Source organism: Balaenoptera musculus, chromosome 5 (assembly GCF_009873245.2).
Source record: "Balaenoptera musculus isolate JJ_BM4_2016_0621 chromosome 5, mBalMus1.pri.v3, whole genome shotgun sequence".
NCBI lineage: Eukaryota > Metazoa > Chordata > Mammalia > Artiodactyla > Balaenopteridae > Balaenoptera > Balaenoptera musculus.
In genome coordinates, this window is record NC_045789.1 from 24059800 (window position 1) to 24086413 (window position 26614).

Sequence of the window (26614 nt, forward strand, 5' to 3'; positions counted from 1 at the left end):
CTTTTCCAAATCTCCAGGCCTATCCCTTTTAATATCTCTCTAACTGAAATGTCATTAGAAATTCCTTTGCAAATTAGGGTTTGTATTGCCCTGATTTGCACATACAAGCTTTATTTGTCCTTCTCTATTCATTTGTTCTGTACTTTAACAGTAACTATTTATTCTGTTTTCTCTTTTCAGTCTGGCATATTATTGTGTTAAATCTCCATTTCATCTCTTTCAACACCAGTGCGGTGAGTCATGTTCTGATCTTTGTAAAAATGTAGACTCAAGTTTCAAAGAAGAAAGAAAAAAGAAACAGTATGATATATTCTATGTCCTGAATTAGTAAAGAGATCTCTTACACAGATACAATTGAAATTTAGCCTCATTTCTAAAACAGAGAGATGAGAAAGAGGAAGGGTAGCATAGCATTTACACATAGAATCCAACAATTGTCTACCCAAAATGGAACTCTGACTAAACGACCCAGTTATGGGATTGTTTTGGGATGAATAACTCAGAAGAAAGTTTTAAAAAGATAAGCCAAAGCTGGTCTTCAAGTTTTTTTCTTTTTTTTTTTGAGTGAGAAAGAAAATCTGTTTCAGCGTTTGAAATCTGTTTCTTCTGTTACAGTTTTTGAATAACAGTGTGCTAACCGCTGGATTTTTTCTATTGTTTAGAATCCGAATGGAAAGATATGAGAATGTTTTAATTGCAAACAAATATAGATGTATCTATCAGTCACCATCTGACAGGGGCAGCTATTTTCAAGTATTCCAAATGGCTGACTCATGCTAGGTTTACCTCCTGACTCTCTCCTGACTAGATCCTTCTCCCTATATGCCCAATGCCAGCACTCCAAGTCAGGCTGCCAGCATTTCTTGCCTTGACTTTGCCACAGTCTCCTAACTGGTCCCCTTGACTCTGTTCACATCACTTGAAGCCACATTCCACATGTGCCAGTGTGCTGTGTATAGAGCATAAGCTGAACCCGTCAGCTGGTCTTCCAGGACTTGGCTATAACCTCAGTTCCTCAGCTGGGCATTCAGGTCCTAAATGATCTGATCCTACCTCGCTACCATTATCTTGACACGTGTGTTATATTCTGACAATTCCAGGTTACCACTAGTTATCTTTGCTTGGAATATTCTTCTTAGATCTGACTGACTGGAAAACTCCTTCAGTACCACTTTCTGGAAAGTAACAAGGCAATTTGAATTTGTAGCCTTAGAAACAAAGAAATGATCCAAAATGTAACTAAGGTCTACACACACATAGCTAATTTATCCCAGCCCTATTTATAATAGCAAAAAAAAGTATGTGGGTATGGAAGGGGGGAACAACTTAAATGTCCAAAAAGAGTCAAATAAATTATGACTTAGGGGATATTATATACCAATTAAAAATGATATTGAGAAAGTTTTAAACACATGGAAAATGTTTATTCTAGAAAGGACTTAAGGTGACCTTAAAAGATGCAGATATCCAAAAAGATGCCATAAAAGCTAAAGAAGAAAGAAAAATAAGAATAGAGACATAAAACAGAGTCAGGGATGAAGCTAAAAAAAAAAAATCCCTTTTGGCTATGGGATGGGCTCCAGATTTGGCTGTTGGCTTTCTATCAACAAACATAGAAAAAAAAAAATCTGGAAAATAGCACAGTTTCGTACCCACAATATAAAAACATTCCTTTGCTCAGGAGAGATGCAGGTATTCCATACGTGAACTGCTCTGGTGAGTTCTCACGATGAAATCCTAACAAGAGCCACAATGGCAAGTTTCCTAAGATTGCTTCTTACAGTAATTCCTGATAAAATCAGTGGCAATTGCACCAGCCAACTCAATTCTCTTGTAAGGAGTGAATATGAAATAGTGCACGTTCTTAATTTTCTGTGAATCTACCTTGTTACAGAAACACATTTTAGAGAAACAGAAGGACTGAAGTAAATTTCAATTAATCTTCATAAAGAAACAGTTTTTTTAGTCATACTTCTGATACACTTAATGAGTTTAAATTTGTACTCGCTAAAAAAGTACCCGGAGTCCAGCCAATCTAGCTGGATAATTAAACACAGACTTATCAGAATGAATGATTAAGGGGCAGGAGTAGAAACAGGGAGATCAGTGAGAAGGCTACTTCAGAAAGCCAGGAAAGAATGGATGGTGGTAATGATGTTAGTAATAGTAATAGGAATAGTAACAGTTCTAATAATAATGGTAAGAGTAACATCATATTAGTATTGTAATAATAGCAATAATAATAATACCAGATATATACAGAATTATCATTCACCATCAGGTTTCGAATTGAATACGTAAGAATCAATTTTTAGCTAGCTAACTTAAATTAGATTCTTGAATCAAAACCAAGTTCCTTCACTGACATTTTCTTCTGTTAATAAAAATCAAGCCTAAATTAAAACACACACACACACAAAACTCCAGGCTGGGGGAATGGAGAGTTATTGTTTAATGGCTACAGAGTTTCCGTTTGGAGATGAATAGATAGTCCTCATGGTTGCACAATAATTTGAAGATACTTTATGCCACTGAAATATAAATGTAAAAACAGTTAAAAATGATCAACTTTATGCTATATATATATTTACCACACGCACCCCCCCACCTTCCAGAATTCTCTACCAGGTAAGCTTGCTCAGGACAAAACTGAATCCTGTTGTGAAGAGGGAGGAGCCCAACAAGCCATGGACCTGCAGAGCCGCTCACTGACCTGGACTCCCGGCTCCGCAATACGCACCAAGTCCTGATTAAAAGTGCAGGCAGTGTCCACAGCACTTGCCTCCTATCGTTTCCCCCCAAGAAGCACTATTTACAAAACGTAACTACAGGAGCTAATTTGTAATCATGAGAATTTTGTGTAGGAACTGGTGAAAAGTTGGAGGCACGGCTACCAAAGACAATGGCTTGAGCATTGGCGGATGTTATCTGTAATCCACCTGTGACAATAACAGGCCAGCAGGACATGCTGCCTCCGTGGGGCCGTGAGTACCCAGCCAAACTCTGTCGTCTGTCAGAAACTGCTTTTCTGTCTCTCTAGGGGGCTGGGGATGATGCCATTTGAATAGCTCATCGATGGGTTACCATGGAATGAGCTAAGGGGAGTTAGGACACATTCCGGTTTTACCCCAGAGGACAATTCTGACTGGCCCATGAAAAGACCTCGATTCTTTTTTTTTTTTCTTTTTTTAAAAATTTATTTATTTATTTATTTATGGCTGTGTTGGGTCTTCGTTTCTGTGCGAGGGCTTTCTCTAGTTGCGGCAAATGGGGGCCACTCTTCATCACGGTGCGCAGGCCTCTCACTATCGCGGCCTCTCTTGTTGCGGAGCACAAGCTCCAGACGCGCAGGCTCAGTAGTTGTGGCTCACGGGCCCAGTTGCCCCGCGGCATGTGGGATCTTCCCAGACCAGGGCTCGAACCCGTGTCCCCTGCATTGGCAGGCAGACTCTCAACCACTGCGCCACCAGGGGAGCCCCGACCCCGATTCTTTTTTAAAAAATTAATTAATTAATTTTTGGCTGCGTTGGGTGTTTTTTTTTTCCTTTAATTTTTTATTGTGGTAAAGTAAAATATACATAATATAAAATTTACCATCTTAACCATTTATAAGTGTACAATTCAGTGGCATTAAGTACATTCACACTGTTGTACAATCATCACCACTATTCATCCTCAGAATTCTTTCATCACCCCAAACTAGAGCTCTGTACCCCATGAAACAAGGAACGCTTCACGAATTTGCGTGTCGTCCTTGCGCAGGGGCCATGCTAACCTTCTCTGTATCGTTCCAACTTTAGTATATGTGCTGCCGAAGCGAGCACAGGACCCTGATTCTTGAGGACTCAGAGCCAACATCCCAGGGTCTTTGGTTGATTTATTCAACCTAGACTTTGATCAGCTTCTGCCTACAGAGTTGGAGGCCAAAGGAAGGTCATAATGAGCCACAAATAACTTAGTCCTATTTCTAGCAAATTCTTTTAATGTTAACTGAAAAGAGCAGGATATTAAAAGAGAGCAGGATATTAATTGATGTTGACAGCAGTATCTCAAACTTGCAGAAAATAGGCATAGGAAATATAAGGAAATCATAAAAATGTTAGCAGTTGTTCCCTATATGAGGGAGTTACACAGATGATTAAATATTTATCCTCTTTACAAATTTTCTATAATGAGGATATAATGGGAAAAACAACCATGGTTAGAAAATATGAAGACATTGCTTTTTTTTTTTTTTTTTTGTGGAGCCTTTCTTAACTTCCTTGCACCTGGTATTAGTTCCTCCAAATTTTTAATTCATTTTGCTATTATTGCTGCATATATGTCACTCTATATTGTGATTACTTATTTGAATTCCTATCTCTCCCCTCACTAGCCTGATTTCCTTTACAGCAGGGAACATGCCATTTATCTTTTCATTTCTGGTACTTCACACTATTCCTGGTATACAGTTGCTACAAAAGAAATGTTTGTTGTTTTGAATAAAGCATTTAGTTACTAAAATGGTTATGGCAAAGGCCTGCCTGTTGCCAAGGAGCTTTCATACTTTTTCCTAAATTGTGTTTGCAAACAAAGGAAAAGACAGTAGTAGAAACTAATATCTTCCCAAATTAGTGATAACGCTTTAGTAATAAATTAGAGATAGGAAAGAATTGTATAGGCACGTAGAGAAAGGATGTACACATTGCTTTGTTTTTAAAAAATGACAAACATGTAGAGAAAGGATGCATACACTGCTTTGTTTTTAAAAAATGACAAACAAGGATGTTTGCTCTGCCCAAGGAGATCATGCTCTTTCTGAGATACGGCGTTTGAAATTGGGTAAACAGTTTGAGGTGAATAACCATTGAAGGACAGTGGGGACACCATAGGGTAAAAGCCAAAGAAGAATCAGAGAGCCCAACTTCTTCTCTGGACAAGAGAAGACAACAGAACTTCAATAAGATACCTTTTGTGGCTAAAAATCATAATTGCAAGTACAGATCCTAGTCACAAAAAACAGCCCTAAAATGCAGTGCGTTGCATGTTTTGGCATAGGTATGCTATGGCAAAACCACAGTTCCTTGGAAAATATCTTAGTGGTGTATTAGGATCAAATCCAAACCACAAAAGTTAGACCTGAGGTGTTTTGTGTGCTGTTGTGGTCCCTCCCTCACATGAAATGTGGGTGTCCAGGCTCACCCAATGGGGAAGCTTGCCTCCAAGGGCTAGAGAAGGACCCTGACAAAGAAAGAACAATGGGGGAGAAATGGCACATGAATATGTGCACAGTTTAACTTCATTCATCACCATGACTACAAATAAAGAGGAAGAATCACTTATTAATTCATCCTAATTTGTGCAAGTGTCTTTAAAAGGGACACAAGCAAGAGAATGATTCTGAAAAAGTCATGGTACGAGACTGGGTGATTTGGAAAGACACCCTAAATGGCAACCATAGAGAAGAGAGGCACCCAGCATGTCAGGAGTTAGGAGCCCACCGAAAAGAGTGTGAGAGAACAAAGACAATATGCTGGAACATTTTTTGGAACAGTTTTTACTCCAAGGAGATGCAAAGAATTCTGTGGATGAGTCAGCCTGGAAATAATTGGTAAGAGAGACTATGAAGTTCATAGGAGCAAAGGCTTAATAATACCCCAGGGGAAATTATCTAGCAAAAAAGCAAATGCCAGTGCATTTGTTTGATAACATCCATTAGTGCAAACTGTCTGGCAGAAACCAGCAACAGGCATAAATATCTTGATTCTAAAAGCCACATGGAAAAATTGGATGAGCTCTTCAAAAAGTAGGCCTGTGTGGCTAGTCTAAGGTCAAACAGCAACTACAACCTGCGTTTAGTAATGCTCGATGTATTTGTTATTTAAAGCAGGGCCCACAGGAAGGAAATAAAAGCAGATGTACAGTGAGGAACTTGAAGCAAAAAGAATCAAGAAATGAGCTGAGAAGCAAATGATGATGTAAAAAGGAGGAGCCTGAGGCCAAACTAAACTGGCCTAGGGCAAGTGTTAGCATAAATAAGATTAAACTTCCTAAAGGTTTTTTTTTTGTGTGTGTGTGTGTGACAAGTACTAACGTGCTATTTTTGTCTTCGTTAAAATTTCTAAAAAATATACTATAAAAGCAGATCTGGAATAATATATCATGACAATTTAAATACTGCTAAAGCAACGTAATTTGTCATAATTAAAAACTGAAATCAGCCGAATGGTCCACAACAGGGGCATGGTAAATTACACTGTGGTACATCTGTGGCTTAGATATTATGTAGCCTCCAGCAATTATACGTAGTAACATGAGATATACTCATGAAAGAGCTCTAATTGAACAAGCTATTTTATACAGTATGAATGACGGCGCTAAAGTAAGCCTATATATAGTTTTTTTTCTTTTACTGGAGTAAAATTGATTTACAATGTTGTGTTAGTTTCTGCTGTACAACGAAGTGAATCAGCTATATGTATACCTATATCCCCTCCCTCTTGGACCTCCCTCTCACCATCCCCCATCCCACCCATCTAGGTCGTCACAGAGCACCGAGCTGAGCTCCCTGTGCTATACAGCAGGTTCCCTTAGCTAATATTTTACACATGGTAGTGTATTTATGTCAAACCTAATCTCCCAATTCGTTCCACCCTCCCCTTCCCCCCACTGTGTCCACATATCTGGTCTCTACATCTACGTCTCTATTCCTGCTCTACAAATAGGTTCATCTGTACCACTTTTCTAGATTCCACATATATGCGTTATTGTACAATATTTGTTTTTCTTTTTCTGGCTTACTTCACTCTGTATGACAGACTCTAGGTCCATCCACATCTCTATAAATGACCCAATTTTGTTCCTTTTTAGGGCTGAGTAATATTCCATTGTATATCTGTGCCACATCTTCTTTATCCATTCCTCTGTTGATGGACACTTAGGTTGCTTCCATGTCCTGGCTATTGTAAATAGTGCTGCAATGAACATTGGGGTGCATGTGTCCTTTTGAATTATGGTTTTCTCAGGGTATATGCCCAGTAGTGGGATTGCTGAATCATATGGTAGTTCTATTTTTAGTTTTTTTTTCTTAATTACTTTTGTAAAGTTCTTTGGATTCTCAGGGAAAAGATGCTATTTACCTTTCATTTTAGCTTTGGATATTTTTTATTAGTAGGAGCCTCACAGGGCTCTAAGCCAGCTCCAAAGGAAAGTAAAATCAAGCACTTTCCTTGTGCATAGCTATGAGGCTTTATAAAACTCTTAATAAAATGCTGCAGAGAGGAAAGATGCTAGCGGGAGAGGCTCTCTGTAGTTCACATACTGCCATTCTTGGCCAGCATTTCTAGAAGTCACCAAGCAAATACCAAGTATAATGTCTAGAGAGAGAATTTATCTATAGTACCCTCATATGAAGGACGCTGCCGAGTCTTTATGTGTCCCAATTTATGATTTGTTCTTAGAGACAGTCAACCATCTATAAACTAAGGAAAGGGAATCCCGCCTGAAGGTTTCAGCTGGGGCCACCAGAGTGCGCTTTCCTCAGGCTGGTTTTCCTACTGATCAATTTGCCTGAGAGCATTTCAAGCACAATCCACTCCCCTTGGAGTGTCTGAATCTATCTGAGTATCTTGATCCTTTTTGTCACTTTGAGATTTTGTCACTTTGAGATTATTAAACTAATTCCTCTAAGGCATATCCTATTTCTTTTGTGTTTCTAATAAATAGTTCTTAACATCACATTGTTTTATGACCGAATGGATTGTTTTATATATTGGTGGTGACTGTGTTCTACTTTATTTCCTTAAATACTGTTAGAATTCTTAAAGCCAGTATTTCTAAGTGAAGACTCTTTGTTTAAGGCAGTATTTAATTTTTATTTTTAGGACACCTGCACAGATGCAAAAACACTAAAAAAGCTTTAGGCAACTTTAAAATATTTTCTTTTATGGAAATATTTAAATTTATCTAATGTTAACTGTATAAAAAGAATCTAGACACCTTAACGGTGAATTTCAGTTGAGGGAGAGGGATTAGGGTTCTATGAGAATCACCAGTTGGCAGTTTTTCCAACTACACATGCTGGCATCCGCCCCTAGATTCTAGAAGTTCGGGGGTGATTGTCACGTTCTCTTCTTGTCAATAAAAAATAAAGGGGAATGAAATCTGCCTTTGGCTTCCTACTCCCTCCTGACTATATTCTGGTTGCTGATCCCTTCATGATCATTCAGAAAACATTTTTAAGAGTTTATTATTTTAATTAAAATAGCCCTTGTAAAAGCGCATATGATTCTGAATATTATAGACCTGTTGTTGAAAAAAACTTGAACTTGGAGCTACATCATCAAACTGTGTACATGAGGTCCTAGGTCACAGCAGTAGTCTCCTCCCCTTGGTGCGAAGAGGATCGGAAAAATATTTCTAATGTCACAAGACAAAATGTTTTCAAGGAGAAAGGTTATATAAAAAGAATGAGCTTGGTGGTGGTTTCTTATTCGAATATGGCACCGTTTGGGGCAGACTGACCTTGCAGGGCCAGGCCGAGCAGGTCGGAGCCAGTAAGGCTAGCAGACACTCTCCACACACGCCCCAGTCAAAAGCAGGCAGCCTCGCCACTCACCGGCAGGGCAAGATCCGGACCACATCGTTGGGCTTGTACCCTTCAATACAAACTGCACAGTTGTCAAAATCAGGCTCGGTTTCCTGCAAGAGAGACAGCACAGATGAACCTGCTTTCCTACCTTCAACTCCTGTAAACACACAAATAACAAGCCAAAGGAGAGCTGGCCTGGAGCAAGGCTTTCAACTGTCTCGGTGCCAGTTTTCTTAATCCATAATTTATTGTACACTGGTTTAGTTTCTATTCCTTCCAACCTCCACTTTCTGTTTCCGGGTTCCACTGCAAGAGCTTTGGTGAGGAAACAGTTTTTTAATGTACCATTACTAATAATGCTACTTATTATAATCAGAGGTGACGTAGCAAAGTCTCGAGGATGAGAAATACTATTCATGGAGAATTGTCAAAATGATATTTAATCTATCCATTCCTTGGGAATCTAATGTATACAACTCTTAAATAGTGGTTCCAGCTTTCTTTTCAAGGACATAAATCTCTTTCAACACCCCATAATACATTACTTATGTAATAGTCCTTGTTCTTTTATTATCCTGTTTGAGGATAAAAAAGTAATGAAAAAATATACTTTAAATTTAGTGATGCTTTTAAATGAATTTTATCCTGTTAAGCTCAACAGTATTTTTATATAGTTGAAAAACAGCAGCACATAATTAGCGAGACTAATCAATTATTCATACCAGAGACAACACCTCCTATACAAGTAGAGCTGTGAATCTCTTACGATGCCCCAAGGAGCCCCAAACCCATGTACTGCAATTCACTGCTCTAAAATTTCTCCTGGGGGAAAAATTCTCCTGGGGAGAACAGAGGCCCTTGAGAGGCTTGTGGGCCTAGACTGGACTACTTTGCGGTCCTTCCTTAAGATATGCTTCTGCTTTTGGCTTTATGTCATCATTCTACAGCTAGGGAGACTGTTGCCTTGACGTTGGGGTTCTAGAAACTCAATTTCAGAGGGACTAAATATGCTTCTTGCATTTGCTGCAGACTCAAGTGGAGGAGATCACTCAGCATATAACAATCTTCCTTGCAAGGATTCATGGAAAAACTTTCTCAAGCTGTAATACCAGCAACAGCCATTTTGCTTTTATCTTGTGGGACACTGGAATAAGGTAATTAGATTTGTTTGAATATTGAATATTGCTTCCTTCTTTGCATTGGCTTGCTGGAGAGCCCCAACTTAAATTTTGGGACCCATTTCTGCTATACGTTTCAGGTAATGCGTGTGTATACTGATTTCATCCTGGTTGCGTCTACTTTTTCTATACCTACTTTTCAATTCTTCCTCCAACTACTCTGTTGTCCTATAGTATGCATTGTATAAACTGCTTTAAATTATGTTAAATAATGATGGGTATAATAACAGATGTTCACAGGAGAACTATTAGCACGTATTTCCCTTCCTCATCTTCTTTTCCACACTGGCTGCTAGGAAACTCAGGAGCTTCTCTGAATAGCTCCTCGCCAAAAAGAAAAGAGGCTGTTACCTTGTCACCCTTCTTGATGGTCCTGACCTGGAGCTTGCTGATTGCTTTCTTTGCTGCATCTCCCAGTCGGCGCTGAAAAACCAAAAGCTGCTTGTTAGTAATAAAGACTTGTAATTCTTAACTTTGTGTCTGATAGCATTCAGTAAACCAGGGCAGCTGTATCTGAAATCATGCACAAGTGGAAGGAATGTTAATGAAGACGGCTGGAAGAGACGGGGCAGTGATACCTGTGCAAAGGGACTTGACTCATCGCGGCCTCCTAAAGAGCTCTGTCATCGAGAGAAGCTCTTCATGCCTGAGGTTAAGCAAGTGGAATACGACATGGAAGGATCCCGCCCCACAGTGACTCCAGCGCAGGTCACATCCACGCAGATTAGCAAAACAAACAAACAAACAAACAGTTCCCTAATTTGTCACTCTAGCCACTCAATTTGTGACATGGAGATAGCCAATTTGGAGTAGTTGGAATAATCTTCATCTCTTGTTCACAGGGTTTATTGTTTGTGTATTCCTTTCAATTTGGAATTTTTAAGCAATTTCCTTTGCTTATCTAGACCCAACTTAGGTTTATATTTGGTCTGTACTATCCTATCCCATCACCTTGTTACATGCCAATTTCACCTCTTTTGTGTGTGTTTAAGTGTGAGTGTGCACATAGGAAAATACATAAATCATACATATTCAGTTTAGCAAATAGTTATAAAGCAAACACCTGGGTAACCATCATCACCCACGTTAAGAAATAATATATTATGCACTCCTTTTTTAATAGAGGAAGTTAGTATCCTAATGCACCCTACAATAATACAATAATAGGGCCACGAGGAAGAGTGGGAGAGGAAGAGGGTGGGGAGAGAATTATGTTTTAATCTGTCGAGGAAAAAAAATGGTTTGCTTGTGCACTTATGAGTTTTCCACATACTGTAATCTTCTCAGGTTTGTGTATTTCTAGTCTGTAACAGAAGTGTATTTGCAGCAGTGAAACATATTTGAAGGGCTAAGATAAATAGGGCAAACATTTAAAAAGAATAATCATCTGCTTTCACTAATTTTGTTTCTTTTGGAAATAAAACTCTAGCTTCTTTCTTTTCTTTAAAATAGTGAGCATATACTAATGAAGAGTTCATTTAGCCTAAGTACCATGCTAAAGCTTTGTAAGCTATATCACTATTATCCTTAGAACAGCTCTATGAGAAAAATACCATTTTATAGAATGAATTGAGACTTAAAGAGCTGAAGTAAATTGTCTAATATCATAGAGTTAGTGACAGGTCAGTCAGAATCTGAGTAAAATTAAGTCTGAATTTAAAACCAAAGCTAAATTACCCCTCTCATTTTTTCACCAATTACCCAATCCACCGACCAGGCAGTCAGCCAATCACCAAACACTTACCCAGTCAGCCAGCAGCTAGCTAGCCAGCCAACCTACTAATCAGCTAGCTAACCAACCAACATCTAGCCAGCCAACCAGCCATTCAGTCAACTAGCCAAGCAACTAACCAATCAGCTGACCAACCAATCAAAATCTATTAAGTACCTGTCATACGGCATGTCCCTAAGCATACCCCAATTAGATTAAATAGGTAGACGAGGACATGTTCCCCTTGTTAATTCATTTTTCTCTTTGATATTCTGTCCTTAGTTTCTAAAATAATTACTGGCATTTTTAACAGAAAAGTAAGCTTTGGTTGTTTCCTAAAAGGAGACCAACATACACTTGAGACCTATAAGGAAATCCATGAGTATTGAGCAAACTAAGGTGGTGGGAAAAATAGGAAGAGGCTATAATGATAAATACCAAGGGGGAACATACAGTGAGAGGAAAAGAAAAGAACTGAGATGAAACTAAACAGGATGCAACTCTCTTTCCTTTCCTCTTCCTCTAGCTGGTGCCTAACCATCCTTTGGTCTTAACTCAAGCCACTTCCTCAGGCAGCTCCGCCCTCTTCTTTCAGGAGAGAGGACCCCTCGAGTCCAGATCCTCACAGCTCCTTGTACCTTTGCATCACGGCACTGTCACAACATTTGCAAGTTGATGTTTATTTTGACGATCAATTCCTGTTCCATTTTGCTCAAGTGAGCTCCCTGAGTGCACAACTGGGTTTATTTTTGCTTCCCCTTGTGTCCCCAGCACCTAGAATAAAGCTGCCTTCAATCAGTGACCTGTGATCATTCCACACATATCTCGGATCACTTATTTTGTTCCAGGCCTAGCTCTGGGTTTTGAAACAATGGTAGTGAAAAAATATATACACTTTCCTGCCCTCTGCAGCTTACTGTCTAATGGAAACTTCATAAACGGTTGATAGGTGAATAAAATCTTAAATCCAGAGATTTTTTAAAAGCATGAAATACAACCTGAGAAATTCAGCCAGTTAATGGGAAAATTTATGGAAAAATATAAGTAATACATGTGATAAGGTAAGCAAAGCTTACCTATACCTCTTTTGAGGAGGAAAAAGATCGCATTTTGGTAGGGACTAATGAAGGATATGAAAGTCTGCCCTGCCAGGGGAAAAACAGATGATCTAGATACCTGGAAAATATGGAGAAACCAGCTTCTGAGATATAGACGATAACTATGGGACCAGGGGAAAGCACTGTAAAGTTTAAAAAAATGCTATGACCATGTGCATGTAGCCAAATTTTGTCAATATAGGCATGTCTCTATTTCTTCTTAAGTGACATGAAAATCAGAAATACTGGCTTCTGAATAAAGACGATTGTCCGTCCCACTTTCAACTATTTTCACACTAGTATTATTGGATTTCCAAAATGCAAACTAATGACAGAAGCCCATAAACATTCTTAATAAAATGGCCCAAATAAGGAAGTTGTTGCTCTTGTAGTTGGTCTGTTCTGTCTTTGGGATTTTAACTGCACCGAGTATAAATGAAAGGGAAAGCTACAGACCTTGCTCAAACCAAGTCTTGTATGTAGTTGAGCAGAGAATCTAGGGACTGGAGCAGAAGATGATCACAAAACAGACTCTCTCCTTTGTGCTCCTTAGAAATGCAGAGTGATGTGATGCTAATGGAAGACTTAGGGACCACCTCAGGTAGATGTAGGGACCACCTTGGGCAGAGATAGGGACCACCTCAGGTTTGTACAGACCCGCTGTTTCAGGCAGGGGTTCCTATCCCTTCTCCAGGATGCTCCTATAGATTTTCTCTAACCCAACCAGATCCAAATCATATTATACTTTTCAGTAAAAATTGTCAGGAGTTGAGCCATCTTGGTAATTAGATTTACTCATCAATTTGATTGAAACAGGTATAAGAAAATATTTACCAAGGTTACTGGTTCCTTGACAAGAATGAAGATAAACAGCTTTATGGAAAATAAACACAGAGCCATTTATTAGAAGAATAAAGTCTGACATAAACACCAACAAGGATAGTAAACAATGACAGACTCCAACCCAAGATGTATAATTTAGGAGATAAAATTTAGTTATCTCCTAAATACTTAAGAAACTGAGAAAAATAAGACATCTCCCTCTTGTTCCCCTCTGTGTTATAAACAGAAATGCAGTCAAGGTGAGAAAAAACTAGGAATAAGGATGCCAAAACACAGCATCAAAATCAAGTTTATGTTCCTCTTATCTCATTTGGTTGAATAATTCTGTATCATCTTTGCCTCTTTTTTTTTTCCTGACAGCTATATTTTCTAATCATGATTACTGTCATCACCAACACGAACAAGTGGAAAAATAACTAAGTGTCCTTATTTCTAGGTGAAGAGAGGACATTATAGACATAAATGGAGTTGGTCCCAGTCATCTGGATGCTCATGTGGCCACGGGTGACTCAGCCACTTCCTGCACTTGCTCTAATACATAATAATGATTCTCCTGGGCCTGCTTGATGGGACAGAAACCATTGCACAGCAAGTCCAATCAATTTCTATGATGCAAATCACCCCTCCATCCATTTAGAAATATGGATAAAAGAATTAGACTCCTTTGGCGGCCATGGTGACTCCACAGGGTAAGGACTTAAAGCTGTTTGTGCACACAGGGCATGAGGTAAAAACATCAGGATTATTTCTGGGGGGAGGTGTTGTAGAGGAGAAGGCAATGGCTTGGGAGTAAGAAAATCCAGCTTTCAGTCCTCTTGCTGGCACTCACTGACTGTGTGACTTTGGCCAAGTCACTTAAATATTCTGGACCTTAGTTTCTTTTATTAGTAAGCTTAGGTATTTAAAGCCATGTCATTTCCAGCTTTACCAGCTCATCATTGTCAGCCGCGCAGAACAGAACTGGGAGGCAAAGATCCTTTGAGACCTGAATTATCGAAACACAGTAAATCAATGGCTAATGACCTCACTGAATACTTGCCCTCTATCCCCTGAGGACAGCGCAGCGTCAATCAGGGACCACAGAAGCATCTCCACTTACAGACCCTCCCTGGATGGCAGACACTTGGCCTACTCCTATCCCCTCCCTTTCTCTTTTCCTGTGAAGTTCAAGTTTGTTTTACATTCCATTACTTCTTTTGTTCCAACATCACTTCAGCACCAAGATGTGCAAAAGAAATCAAAGGGATACGGGCCACGTACATGCAAATAATAGGAAAAGGTATTCTCAGGGAGAGGTAACTCTTTCAAGAAAGCTTTGTTGAATGTCATTACCAGACCTTACATGAAACAATACAAAACAGGTCTAGTTTCTTTGGGTTAGCCTCAAAGGCAATATTGTTTATGAAAAACAAAAAAGAACCTGATTTAGTTTATCTGATCTGCTCATATTCGAAAGAGCTGCCACCTACTAGGAGTCCTGTGGTTTTCAGAATGCAGACCCAGTCCTTGCGTCTGAGGTGGGATGTCCTAGGAGACAGTGAGACAATGTCCCAGAGCATCACCAGAAGACAGGCTCACAGGCCACAGGCACGGCCATGGCAGGAATGCTGCTGGCGGGCTTTGTCCTGTAGGGTTTCTTTTTCTTTTTCTTTTTTTAAAAAAAATTATTTATTTGTTTTTATTTTTGGCTGCTTTGGGTCTCTGCTGCTGCGCACAGGCTTTCTCTAGTTGCAGTGAGCGGGGGCTACTCTTCGTTGCGGTGTGCGGGCTTTAGGTGCGTGGGCTTCAGCAGTTGTGGCACGTGGGCTCAGCAGTTGTGGCTCACGGGCACTAGAGCGCAGGCTCAGCAGTTGTGGCGCATGGGCTTAGTTGCTCCGTGGCATATGGGATCTTCCTGGACCAGGGCTCGAACCCGTGTCCCCTGCACTGGCAGGCAGATTCTTAACCACTGTGCCACCAGGAAGACCCTGTCCTGTAGTGTTTCTATAAGCAGGATAAGAATTAGTGAACAGCAGCCAAAGTGGCACACCTGGGAAATGGGGGACACAGGGATTCTTAACCTCCTGGTGGGGAGCGGAGGGCTGCCCAGGGTGCACACTGGTGTTTAGGATCAAGAGTCAGTCTCGGATCTGGCTCCCCGCCTCAAGGTTCACGAAGAGGTCCCCAGGGCTTCCCTGGTGGCGCAGTGGTTGAGAATCTGCCTGCTAATGCAGGGGACACGGGTTCGAGCCCTGGTCTGGGAAGATCCCACATGCCGCGGAGCAACCAGGCCCATGAGCCACAACTACTGAGCCTGCGCGTCTGGAACCTGTGCTCTGCAACAAGAGAGGCCGCGATAGTGAGAGGCCCGCGCACCGCGATGAAGAGTGGCCCCCGCTTGCTGCAACTAGAGAAAGCCCTCGCACAGAAACGAAGATCCAACACAGCCAAAAATAAATTAATTAATTAAAAAAAACCAAAAAAACACAAATGTTCAAGTACATTTGGTGTCTAAAAAAAAAAGAAGAGGTCCCCAGATGAGAGGTCATTCGTTGGTAGAATGAGGAGTAACGTTTAGCATTCTCTCTGAAGCCCCCTGAGGTGGAGGATCTTAAATCAGATACTAGAAAGGGCTTAGCAATCAATCCTTACTTCTAAAGCCAAAAAGGGCCAATCTTCAAACGGTAGAATGGTAGGGAGTTGCTCATGTTTCCTGCTGTGACTGAAGTGGGGCTGGCGGCCCTCTTGGTGGGCCAGGTCTCCTCAGTACCTCGGTACTGTGAAGGGAGCTTTGTCCACTGGCAATCACTCTACCTTGAAATAAAAAACCTGGTTGTGTGCCCTTGAAAAAAAAATCACTTACCATTTCTCTCTCTCAAATTCATTATGTCTCGTGTCCTTTTAAATTCTAAAAACTATGATTGGGAGTTTGGTATTGACATGTACATGCTGCCATATTTAAAATGGATAACCGACAAGGACCTACCATATAGCACAGGAAACTCAGCTCAATATTCTGTAATAGCTTAAGTGGGAAAAGAACTTGAAAAAGAATAGATACATGTATATGTATAACTGAATCACTTTGCTGTACACCTGAAACTTACACAACACTGTTAATCAACTAGACTCCAATATAAAATAAAAATAAAAAAAAAACTATGATTCTCGTATCAGGCAGCCAGCATTCTCAAATAGATGAGTAGAATGGCCACGTATCTACTGCCTCCCAAATCCTTACAGCTGTGGTTTCCCATCTGCAGCCCTTCTGAGAACTGGGGTTCTCAGGGCTGATCTGAGAGCTGTCTGGGTGATGCGGGGTAGAGGTACACCCTGGTGACATCCGTGGGCTATTTCCTTAAAGTACTGATCCAGGGCCATCATGAGACTTGTGAGGAGAGACAGAGAGACATGGCCTAGCACTTGAAAGCCACCTTGGCATGTGTTAAATGGCCAGCACAATGTTCTTCCTAATCACCATAGGACCTTTCCATCTCTGAGAAGTGGGCTGTGACCTACAGCTTCTCTTCCCATACCGCCTTCGTGCTTTTACTCGTGTGTCCTTGCACACTTCACAGGTGTGAGTGTGATAGAAAAGGCTTCTTGTGCCTGAGCACGATTTCCTCGCTTCCTCGCGCCTTGCTCTGCCTGTCTGGCTGGACCACTGTTCCTATCTCTATGATTCAGACCCGGTTCCTGACTCCAAAACCTCTAAGCGCTTCCTGCACTGGACTGTCCTCCTGCCTCATGACCCCGACCTGCCCAAGTCTCTGATTCCACTTTGCTCCAAAACAGGCGTTAGATACAAACACTCTACTCGCCTTTAAGTGGTCCCAGCTCCTGACACTTCAGCCTTGACAGTATTCTAGATCTTCACCTAGCTGCCTGGGAGGGTCCCATTTGTGTTTGGGTCTATGTTTGATTATGTAACAGAGAACCCTGGGCCCGGTCGGAGCTGAGACCCAGTTGGTCGGAATGTGACATGATGAAAAGCAGCCCCCCTACCGGTTCCATGTGTGCTCTGGGCCAACCTGTATCCTAACCCACGCAGGATGCTTCCACGGGCTCTTCCCGGCCCCAGGGCTTGTTTGGGAATGGGGGACAGGAGTCCAGCTACCTCCTTGAACTCCGTGGAGAGGGAGCTTGAAACAGTCAGGCACTGGACTCAGGCATCCACAGGCTGGCTGACAGCAGGGTCCCCAAAGCAGCCTGGCCCTGGAGAAAAGATGACAGGCCTCCAAGAAAGACAAGCCTCGCGACTGAAAGTCACGGCAGAGCAGTGACCCTGAGCCAAGGGGCAGTGCATCCAGAGGGAGCGTGAGGCTGTGCTTGGTCTCTGCAAACCAGCATCCTTGCTGCACCTGCCTCAGAGGGCCTGCAGGCAGGGGAAGGTACAAGGCGAGGAGGGAATGGTTTCAAATAGTGACAAGAATTGGGAAGAAGGTAAAACAAATGCATAAAATAATATGGTGGAGGGAGAGAGACCGGGGCGCGAGTGTACATCAGGCTGTCTTCAGGCCTCTTCTCTGGATGCCCACTTCCAGGGGGCGCTCACCCTGTCCTGACCATTTAAATGGGATCTCTATACCGATGACTCTTATATTTCCACCTCCAGCTCTTCTCCCCTAACCTCTCGGCTTGTATAAGAAATACCTACCTGGTATCTCTATCTAATAGGCTTCTCTTTTTTTCCCCCAATGTTGATTTAGTACCTGTTTCCTTTTTTTAAAATTGAAGTATAGTTGATTTACACTGTTGTGTTGGCTTCTAAAATTTCACATCTCCATACCCAAATTCCAGATTCCCCAGCCCTTCAGGATCTCTTCTGTTTTTCCTATTTCAGTTAATGCTGTAAGAACTGACCTAATTGCACCCTTGATTCTTCTCCTTCCCTCACACATATGATAACCATGTGATTATTATCTAAACTGGAACACTTGGGAGAGTAAAATGGGGGTTATTAATAATTAGGCTGGTACAACAGGTATAAACTAGGATTTTTATATTCTACATCTAATCCACAGGACTTTAAAATATTGCCCTAATCTGACGCCCATCTGGCTTCTCCACCTTGCTCCCTCTAATCCAAACCCATCACCTGTCATCTTGACTCCTGTACAGCCCTCCACATGGGCTCGTATCTGTTTTTATGTGTATTGCCTGTTGATGCTACTACAATATATGCTATGTGAAGGCAGAGTCCTCATGCATGTAATAAATGTGGAAAGGAACTTTTCTTATTTATAGACACAGAAATTTCTGGAAGCATAGAAAGGGAAGTGCTAAGACTTGTTGCCTCTTGGGAGACCTAGAGGGAGGGAAATGGACAAAGAGAGTCTGAGGGGGGAGAACGCTTACTTTTAAATGGATGCTCTTTTATTTTTCCTGTTTTTTTACAGTGTGCATACACTGTTATTGTTAATCAAAACACACTGCTTCATGGGAAGTTTTTCTCCAAGAATGCCAGATTCTTTCTCTGTAGTCTATTGATATGCCCTCCTTTTCCCATACCTCTGAACAAAAAAATCCCATTTTGTTTCAAACTGTGTCACCTGGTACATAAAGCCCATATCTAGACTTAACTACATGTGAGTTATTAAAAAATGGGGCTATTTAAATTTGGGGGGGAAATACTATTTTCTAAGAATTGCTTTATCTTTAAAAAGACAATCCAGGTTGGAGTTTTTTTTAGCACGAGTCACCCATTTTCCTTGCTTGGCCCTGCAATAAGCCTTTCTCTGCTCCAAAAAATAAAATAAAATAAAATAAGAACGATCCAGTTAACAACTCTCGGATAACCAATCACACATATCTTCTCATTGGATCCTTACATCAAGCCTGTGGGGATGACCCGTGGTCATTCCCACTTTATTTTTTTATTATTTATTTATTTTTTTGGCTGCACTGTGCAGCATGTGGGACCTTTGTTCCCCAACCAGGGATCAAACCCATACCCCCTGCATTGGGAGCACACGGTCTTAACCACTGGACCACCAGGGAAGTCCCCATTCCCACTTTATATGTGAGGAAATCTAGGCACAGAAAGGTGAAGACCCACATAAGATCATACCACTAGAAACTGCCAGAGTAAAGATTTGAATCCAGACCTGACTCCAAAGCTGTGTGTTTAACTATTACCTTGCACTGGCACTATCTTGGTATAGTTGCTTTAGGAAACATGGCACTCCAGCCAAATCTCCTTCTCCACTTTAAATTGTGGCCCTTATTCTCCATGTCATCATCTACCTCGCTGTGAGGTTACTAACATAAAGAACATCTAGCAAATCTTACTCTGTGAGAAACTGCATTGAAATGATCTGAAAAGGCTAATGATTGTGTAAGATGATGGTGACTTTCCTCTAAGTGTGATCTCCACCAAGCCAAGCAGAGACTGAGGTATGCTTCGGGCTAATTCAAGTTCAGTCTATCTATCACACACCTGAAAGGTTAGATACTTCACCAATGTAACATTAATGCCTTTGATATTCCATTTCAGACTGTGAGCCTACATCTAACCTGAGAGTTACTCTTTCTGAAGGGCCAACAGTGCTTCGATAAAAATAAATGACTTCAGTTCACCTGATGGTTACTACAGCTATAGCTTATACAGCTGTAACTTTCTGCTGAATGGAACGAAGCACTGCCCATCAAAAGAAAAATATTTTTCTAAGGGAAATTATATATTCTTATTCCACTCATAAAAGGGCTAAAGTATGGTGTCTATTTTGATCAAGAAACAGTGCTAACTTTCAGCATGATCCAAATTCACTGAGTAACCTGAAGGCAACATCCTGTAATTCAAGGAAGGGAGCAGAGTAAACACTTAAACCCCATCCACTTCTAATTTGCTTTTCACATACATCACAGAGTATGCATAGGCCAAGACAGAAATGCAATCTCTATCTACCTGCACAAAGTGAACTAGCAATTGAAATAGTTACTCAACCAAGTCAAGCCTAAAATTTCATCCTTACCTCAATTTCCCAATGATTGCTTGGATTATCTGTAGACTCAAAAAGATAGGGGTACCATTTCTATTCATCATTGTTGGATCAGCTGGTAAGTGTCTTTGCAATAACTGATTTATATTTGTATGGTTTCTTCAAATGTAACCCTTAGGAACCAGTGGAACTGAACATATTTGTTCTATATCTAGTTTCACTGCCTTGTGTCTAACTGGTAATAACTGTCCACTTAAATTCCAGAATATTCAGTAATAGTGGCAAAGTTGGAATTGTATGTAATCGTTATGGAATCTATATGATAGTAATAATGACACCATTCATTGAGAGCTTTGTAAGTGATTGATCATGTTCAGGGACTTTAAAATATAAGATACATTAAGCCATTTGATCCTCACTATAACTATACAAAGAAGGTATATTCCCATTTAGTTTAGAAAACTAAAGCATAAAGTATCTTGTCCACTTGTGGTAAGTGGTGGAACCCGAATACTAGGTAGCCACCAAAAATCATGTTTCAAAGATTATTTAATGATGGGGGAAATGCTCACCATTTAATAAAAAAGAGAGAACACAAACTTACATGTCTTACATGTGTGTCTGTATCTCATGCATACATAGACACATATACGATGACATTTTACTGAATATATATATATATATGGGGTTAAAAGTCTGAAAGGTAATGTACTCAATTGTTAACAATTCAGTAAGGTGATGGGTGATTTTGTCTTCTCTTTTAGTATTTTTCTATGATTGCCAAAATTTATTAGAATAAACATGCATCATTTTGAGAGTCAGAAAAAAGCAATAAAAATGTTTAAAAAAATTGTTCCAGAAGCTATAGAAAATTTAAACAGAAAAATTTCCATAAAATAAATAGAAAGTCCAAGAGCTGTCCTCCTAAAACAACTTAGAATTTATTGGCTTACAGAAAGTTCTATAATACTTTAAGGATCAGCTAATTCCAGGGCTGTTTAAAATGCTCTAGAACTGGGCTGTCCGATGGGGCTTTCTATGATGATGAAAGTGTCCTATCTATGCTGTATCTATTCTAGTAGCCACTAGAAATGTAGCTAGTATGACTGAAGAGCAGAATTTTACATGTTATTTTATTACAATTAATTTAAATTTAAATAGTCACACATGGCTACTATGTTGGACACTGCAACTCTGGACTACAGAAAATGGAGGAAAATTTGCAAATTCTTCTTATAAAACCAGTATAGCCATTACCTAAACATGATAAAATGTAAACTATGGACAAATTTCACATGTGAATATCAAGGTAAAAAATAAATAATGTACCACATAGATATGATCAAAACAATCTAGCACACATTAGAGGATTAGCATGTACTGGAAATTCAGGATGGCTCAATATTAGGAAATCCATTAATTTAAACCACTCCTATTGATAGATCAAAAGAGAAAACCCAGACTACAGCTCTTGAAAAGGCATTTGTTAAAATTAAAAGTACATTCTTGATTAAAACTCTGAATAAAACAGGACTGTGTTGACATTTATATAACATGTTAAATATAGATCTTAACCTAGAAGACTGCATGGGGAAATAATAAAATTGAGAAATGATAAAAACGATCCATTAAACTCAGAATGTTCCCATTAAATACTGAATGAAGAATAATATGTTCACTATTACTACTATTACTTTAGTTGATTCTGGAGGCACAAGTCAGTGAAGTCAGATAATAGAGAAAAAAAGGAGTTTTAAAATTTGAAAGAAGTAAATTATCATTGATTGCATATTATTAGTATAATCCTGATAAACTAATACAAACAATCACAAGTACTACAATGTAGTGCTTAAGAGCATACACTCTGAAGCCTTGCTGTTGGTTCAGTTGCTGTCTCTATTAGTAACTAGCTGTGTGACCTTGGGCAACTCATTTAACCTCTGTTTCCTTCTCTGTAAAATGAAGAAAACAGAATTATCTGCTATAAGGTTATTAAGAAGATTAAGTATGTAAATATATAGAGAGCTCTTACAACATGCCTGCATTTAATATATACTATATAATATCACTATTATTTTGGTAATAATAATAATTTAAAATGATAATAAATTATAAAATACAATAATTACTAAATTATAATAACGTACAAAATAAACATAAAAAAATCAAAAGACTTCCCATATGAAAAAGGGGATTTCATTTATAATTGCAACACAATGACCTAGGAATAAACATAAGAAGAATGTGCAAGATTAAATGAGGATATTTTGAATGCTATTAGGGAATAAAAAGAATAGTTGAATAAAGGGAAAACATATACTACACTTCGATAGGAAGATTCAACATCAGTAGGTTATAAACTCCTTCTAAATTATTCTATAAATTAAAAACCTAGCTAAAAGTGATTCTAAAATCATATAAAGGTAAACATGAAAAAAGTGAAAGAGCAATAAAAGAAGATTAGCATGAACAGATATGAGACATATTATGGTGCTAAAATATTCAAAATAGTATGATATTGGAATGTGAATAGACAGATTAAAGCTACATTTTATAGAGCATAGAAATAGAACCGAATACATATGGGGCTTTAATATATGCTGGATGCGGGAGGGTTCTGCATATGAGAAGGAAAAGATTAATTATTCAATAAATACCAGTTACAAAAACTGGTAGGCAATCTGAAACAAAAATAATGTTGGCTCTGTACTTGATTCCTTACACTGAAATAAGTTCTCTGTAGATTAAAGTTTTAATCATAAAAGTGAAATAAAAAAAGCAGTGGAGGAAACCATGAGATACTGTTTTTCTATAGTCTTGGGCTATAGAAGATCTTATTATATAAAACTCAGGAGCTATAAAAAATTGATAAATTCAGTTATGTAATACCCCCAAATTTCTGCATGGTAAAAAGCTCCAAAGATAAATCAAAGACAATGACAACTTGGGAGGAAAAAAATGGAATCTGTAGGATTCCCTAAAAAAGGGTTAACTGCTCTGACCAGTAAAGAGCTTATACACATCAGTATGATGTGACCAACAGCTCAATTGAAAAGTGGTCTAATAATGTAAGCAGATACTTCATAGAAAAAAAAAAATTCACCTTTTTCTATTTTATGTTATTTGTGATAAGAAAAATGTGATACCATTTTTAACTTATTAAATTGCATACAACAAAAAAGCTGTAACATTCATTTGGTGAGGATATGCGTACATAGTGTTTGTTATTAGTATATTGTTGTATATGTTAGTATAAGCAGTATTAAATTAATACACTACTGCACGAATGTCATTTATATTAGTATAAACAGTATTACTATATTGTTGGTTAATGTATAAATTGGTTCAACCTTTCTGGCAGACAGTTTGGCAGTACCTATTATAGTTTAAAGTACACATACTATTGCCCTAGCTATAAAACTTCCAGAACTTACCATACAGATATACTCACAAATGTGCTGTGTCACGTGTACATGTTTGTGTGTGTGTGTTTTGTTTTTTGGTAAAAGAAAACATGTCCATTAATAGGAGCTGGTTAGATAAATGCGGCATATGCAGAAAATAAAACATTATATAGCATACCTCATTTTATTGCCCTTCACAGATACTGTGTATTTTACAAATTGAAGGTTTGTGGCAACCCTGCATTGAGCAAGTCTATTGGCACCATTTCTTCTGGCAGCATTTGCTCTTTGTGTCTCTGTGTTACATTTTGGTAATTCTCACAATACTTCAAACTTTTTCATTATCACTATATTTGTCATGGTGATCTGTGATCAGTGATCTCTGATGTTACTATTGCAAAAAGATTACGATGAGTTGAAAGCTCAGATGATGGTTAGCATTTTTTAGCAATATTTTAAAATTAAGGTACGTACATTGTTTTTTTAGACATAATGTTATCGCACACTTAATAGACTATAGTATAGGGTAAACATAACTTTTATGTGCACTGGGGAACCAAAAAATTCCTGTTGACTCGCTTTATTGAGATATTTGCTTTATTGCAGTGGTCTGGAATGAAACCCGCAATATCTCCAAGGTCTGCCTGTACAGTTATTAGAAATGAGAAGGCAGCTTGGGTTGAGTGTTGATAAGAATTAATCTCCAAGATGAAGTGAGAAATACTGGTACAGAGTTAAGTGTGCTATCATTTGTTTAAAAACACACATACACACACACACACACACGTTTGTAAGCACATAAAATATCCCTGGAAGAGAAGATATTCCAAGGAGAAGAACTGCTTAATTGAGGGACAAACGTGGGAAAGCAATTACTTTTCACTGTATACCATTTTGTACCTTTTGCATTTTATACTATGTGTAGGCACTGTCTGTTCCAAAATTAATTGTTTTTTAAAATACCTTTTTTTTTGTCTCCTTCTGTTCACAAGGAGGACATCCTGGCTCTTTCCACATTATGTTGATACAATTAGCATAATCTCAGCTCCCTTCCTCTTTCTCCCTTTATTTTGTGCCTAAATAAGTAAATAATTGTCCCCCAAATGAGCAATAGGAATGTGGGACAAAGCACTTCCATGTTACAGAACAATGTTAGCAAAACATCAAAATATGTGTACTTGGAAAAGATCTGAAAAACTATACAGCAAATGTTAACAGTGTTTATCCTGAGTCGGGGCATCATAGGTAATTTTTGTTTTGGTCTTGGTATTTTCTGTGATTTCCAAAGTTTACACAATAATATGTCTTATTCTGGTAATAATTTTTAACTTTTTTCTTTTTTTAACTTTCTGCTACTCACCTGGTTCCTGTCCCTGGCATTTGCATATCGAAACCTCTGGATATAATAGAAGACCAGCCAGGCGAGGGAAATGATCATCAGCACGATGAAGGAGATGGAGACAAACACAACCGAGGTGCGGCTCACGTATTTCTGCAAGTTCCGGGTTCCGATGGTGATGTACATCGTCACGGTAATGTTTCTCTCCAGCAGGCTTACTATCTCCTTCCCTTTGGGCTCAGGAATCATTATTGCCACGATGTCTTCTACACCTGTTGTGAGAGGGACAACAGGGTAAGGGGATGAGAGAAAGAGAAAATCACAGTGAAATGTCTGGACAAAGGAACAGGCACCAAATAATGACACTTCTTTCAATGATTCTATGCCAGATCAAATAGCCAGGTCTAATTCTCAGATCTAATAGCCAGAAATGGAGTTGAATTTTCTCTTTCTTCAGCTACCTTGGGATGCTGCTATCTTGTATATCAGAAAATAACCTAAAACAAACTCGTGATTTTGGTACCAGCGAGGTCATGATGGTGCTACTTTCTAGCTCCTTAAGGTGGGGCTGACCCTGGTCTAGTAAAGGGTAGACCCTTCCCAACCAGCCTAGGTTACAGTTCTATGTCGCGTTTCACAGATCCCCCCGAGGAGAGAAAAGGGCACTTTGTACCCCATGGCAAAGGATAAAATGCCCAGTTTTATGTCATCTGTCTGTGAGTTCTCTCTTTCCCATGGACACTAGGGGTACTCAATTACAGATTTCTACTAATCATTCCCAAGGCAGTTTTCTCCTACAATGAGTACCCAAAGCAACCCCAAAGTGTATTAAAATATAGTTGATTTACAACATTATATTAGTTTCAGGCGTACAGCATAGTGATTCAGCATTTTTATAGATTGTTCTCCGAGTTATTACAAGATAATGACTACAATTCCCTGTGCTATACTATACGTCCTTGTTGCTTATGTATTGTATACATAGTAAGTAGTTTGTATCTGTTAATCCCATACCCCTAATTTGTCCCCGCCGCCTTCCGTCTCCTCTTTGGTAACCACAAGTTTGTTTTCTATATCTGTGAGTCTGTTTCTGCCAAAGGAGTCTTCTTAACAAGCTCTAATATGACCCGCCAACATAAAATAGTGGTCTCAGAATTATCTTCTGCTTATTTTACCTAATTCAATATAAACAGTTTGTGTATTCTCACGCCAAGCAAAGGGAGGATAGAGGCTGTAAGGATCGTTCCAGGATGGTTTTGCCTCCGCTCTCAAATACTCTCACCGCCAAGTGTCTTACTGGACACTTTGAAGCAGAAGTCGTACCTTTCTTCAGTCTGAGTTACCTGGTTCATGGTCCCTGTTCTTCATGACACTCTGAGGCACAGCCTCTTGGTGAGGAGTGCAGGGGCCTCCGTAAGGGGTCTTTAGTAAGGATTTGATATCAGCTCCAAATGAGCCGACTCGACATGCCCCTGTGGCTGATGCACAGATTAGAACATCAGTTTCGCTAGGATAGTTCTCAGGGATCACCCCTGTTCAAACCCACGCCCGCA

The 26614-nt window shown here is 39.4% G+C and overlaps 1 protein-coding gene and 1 non-coding gene across 3 annotated transcripts in view; both read right to left on the minus strand.

Annotated features, from left to right (window-relative positions):
• The window catches only part of RNF150 (ring finger protein 150), a 245496-nt gene that overhangs the window by 65757 nt on the left and 153125 nt on the right, over window positions 1–26614 (minus strand). For both annotated transcript variants that reach the window (XM_036853557.1, XM_036853558.1), the window contains exons 2-4: window positions 25083–25333; window positions 10099–10170; window positions 8597–8679 (exon numbers count right to left, since the gene is read on the minus strand). In XM_036853557.1, coding sequence (XP_036709452.1) covers window positions 8597–8679; window positions 10099–10170; window positions 25083–25333 — 406 coding nt within the window. The remainder of the gene's footprint in view (window positions 1–8596; window positions 8680–10098; window positions 10171–25082; window positions 25334–26614) is intronic.
• Window positions 3718–3824, minus strand: LOC118896246. Its single transcript, XR_005020152.1, has one exon. It is a non-coding gene; the product is annotated as a U6 spliceosomal RNA (small nuclear RNA).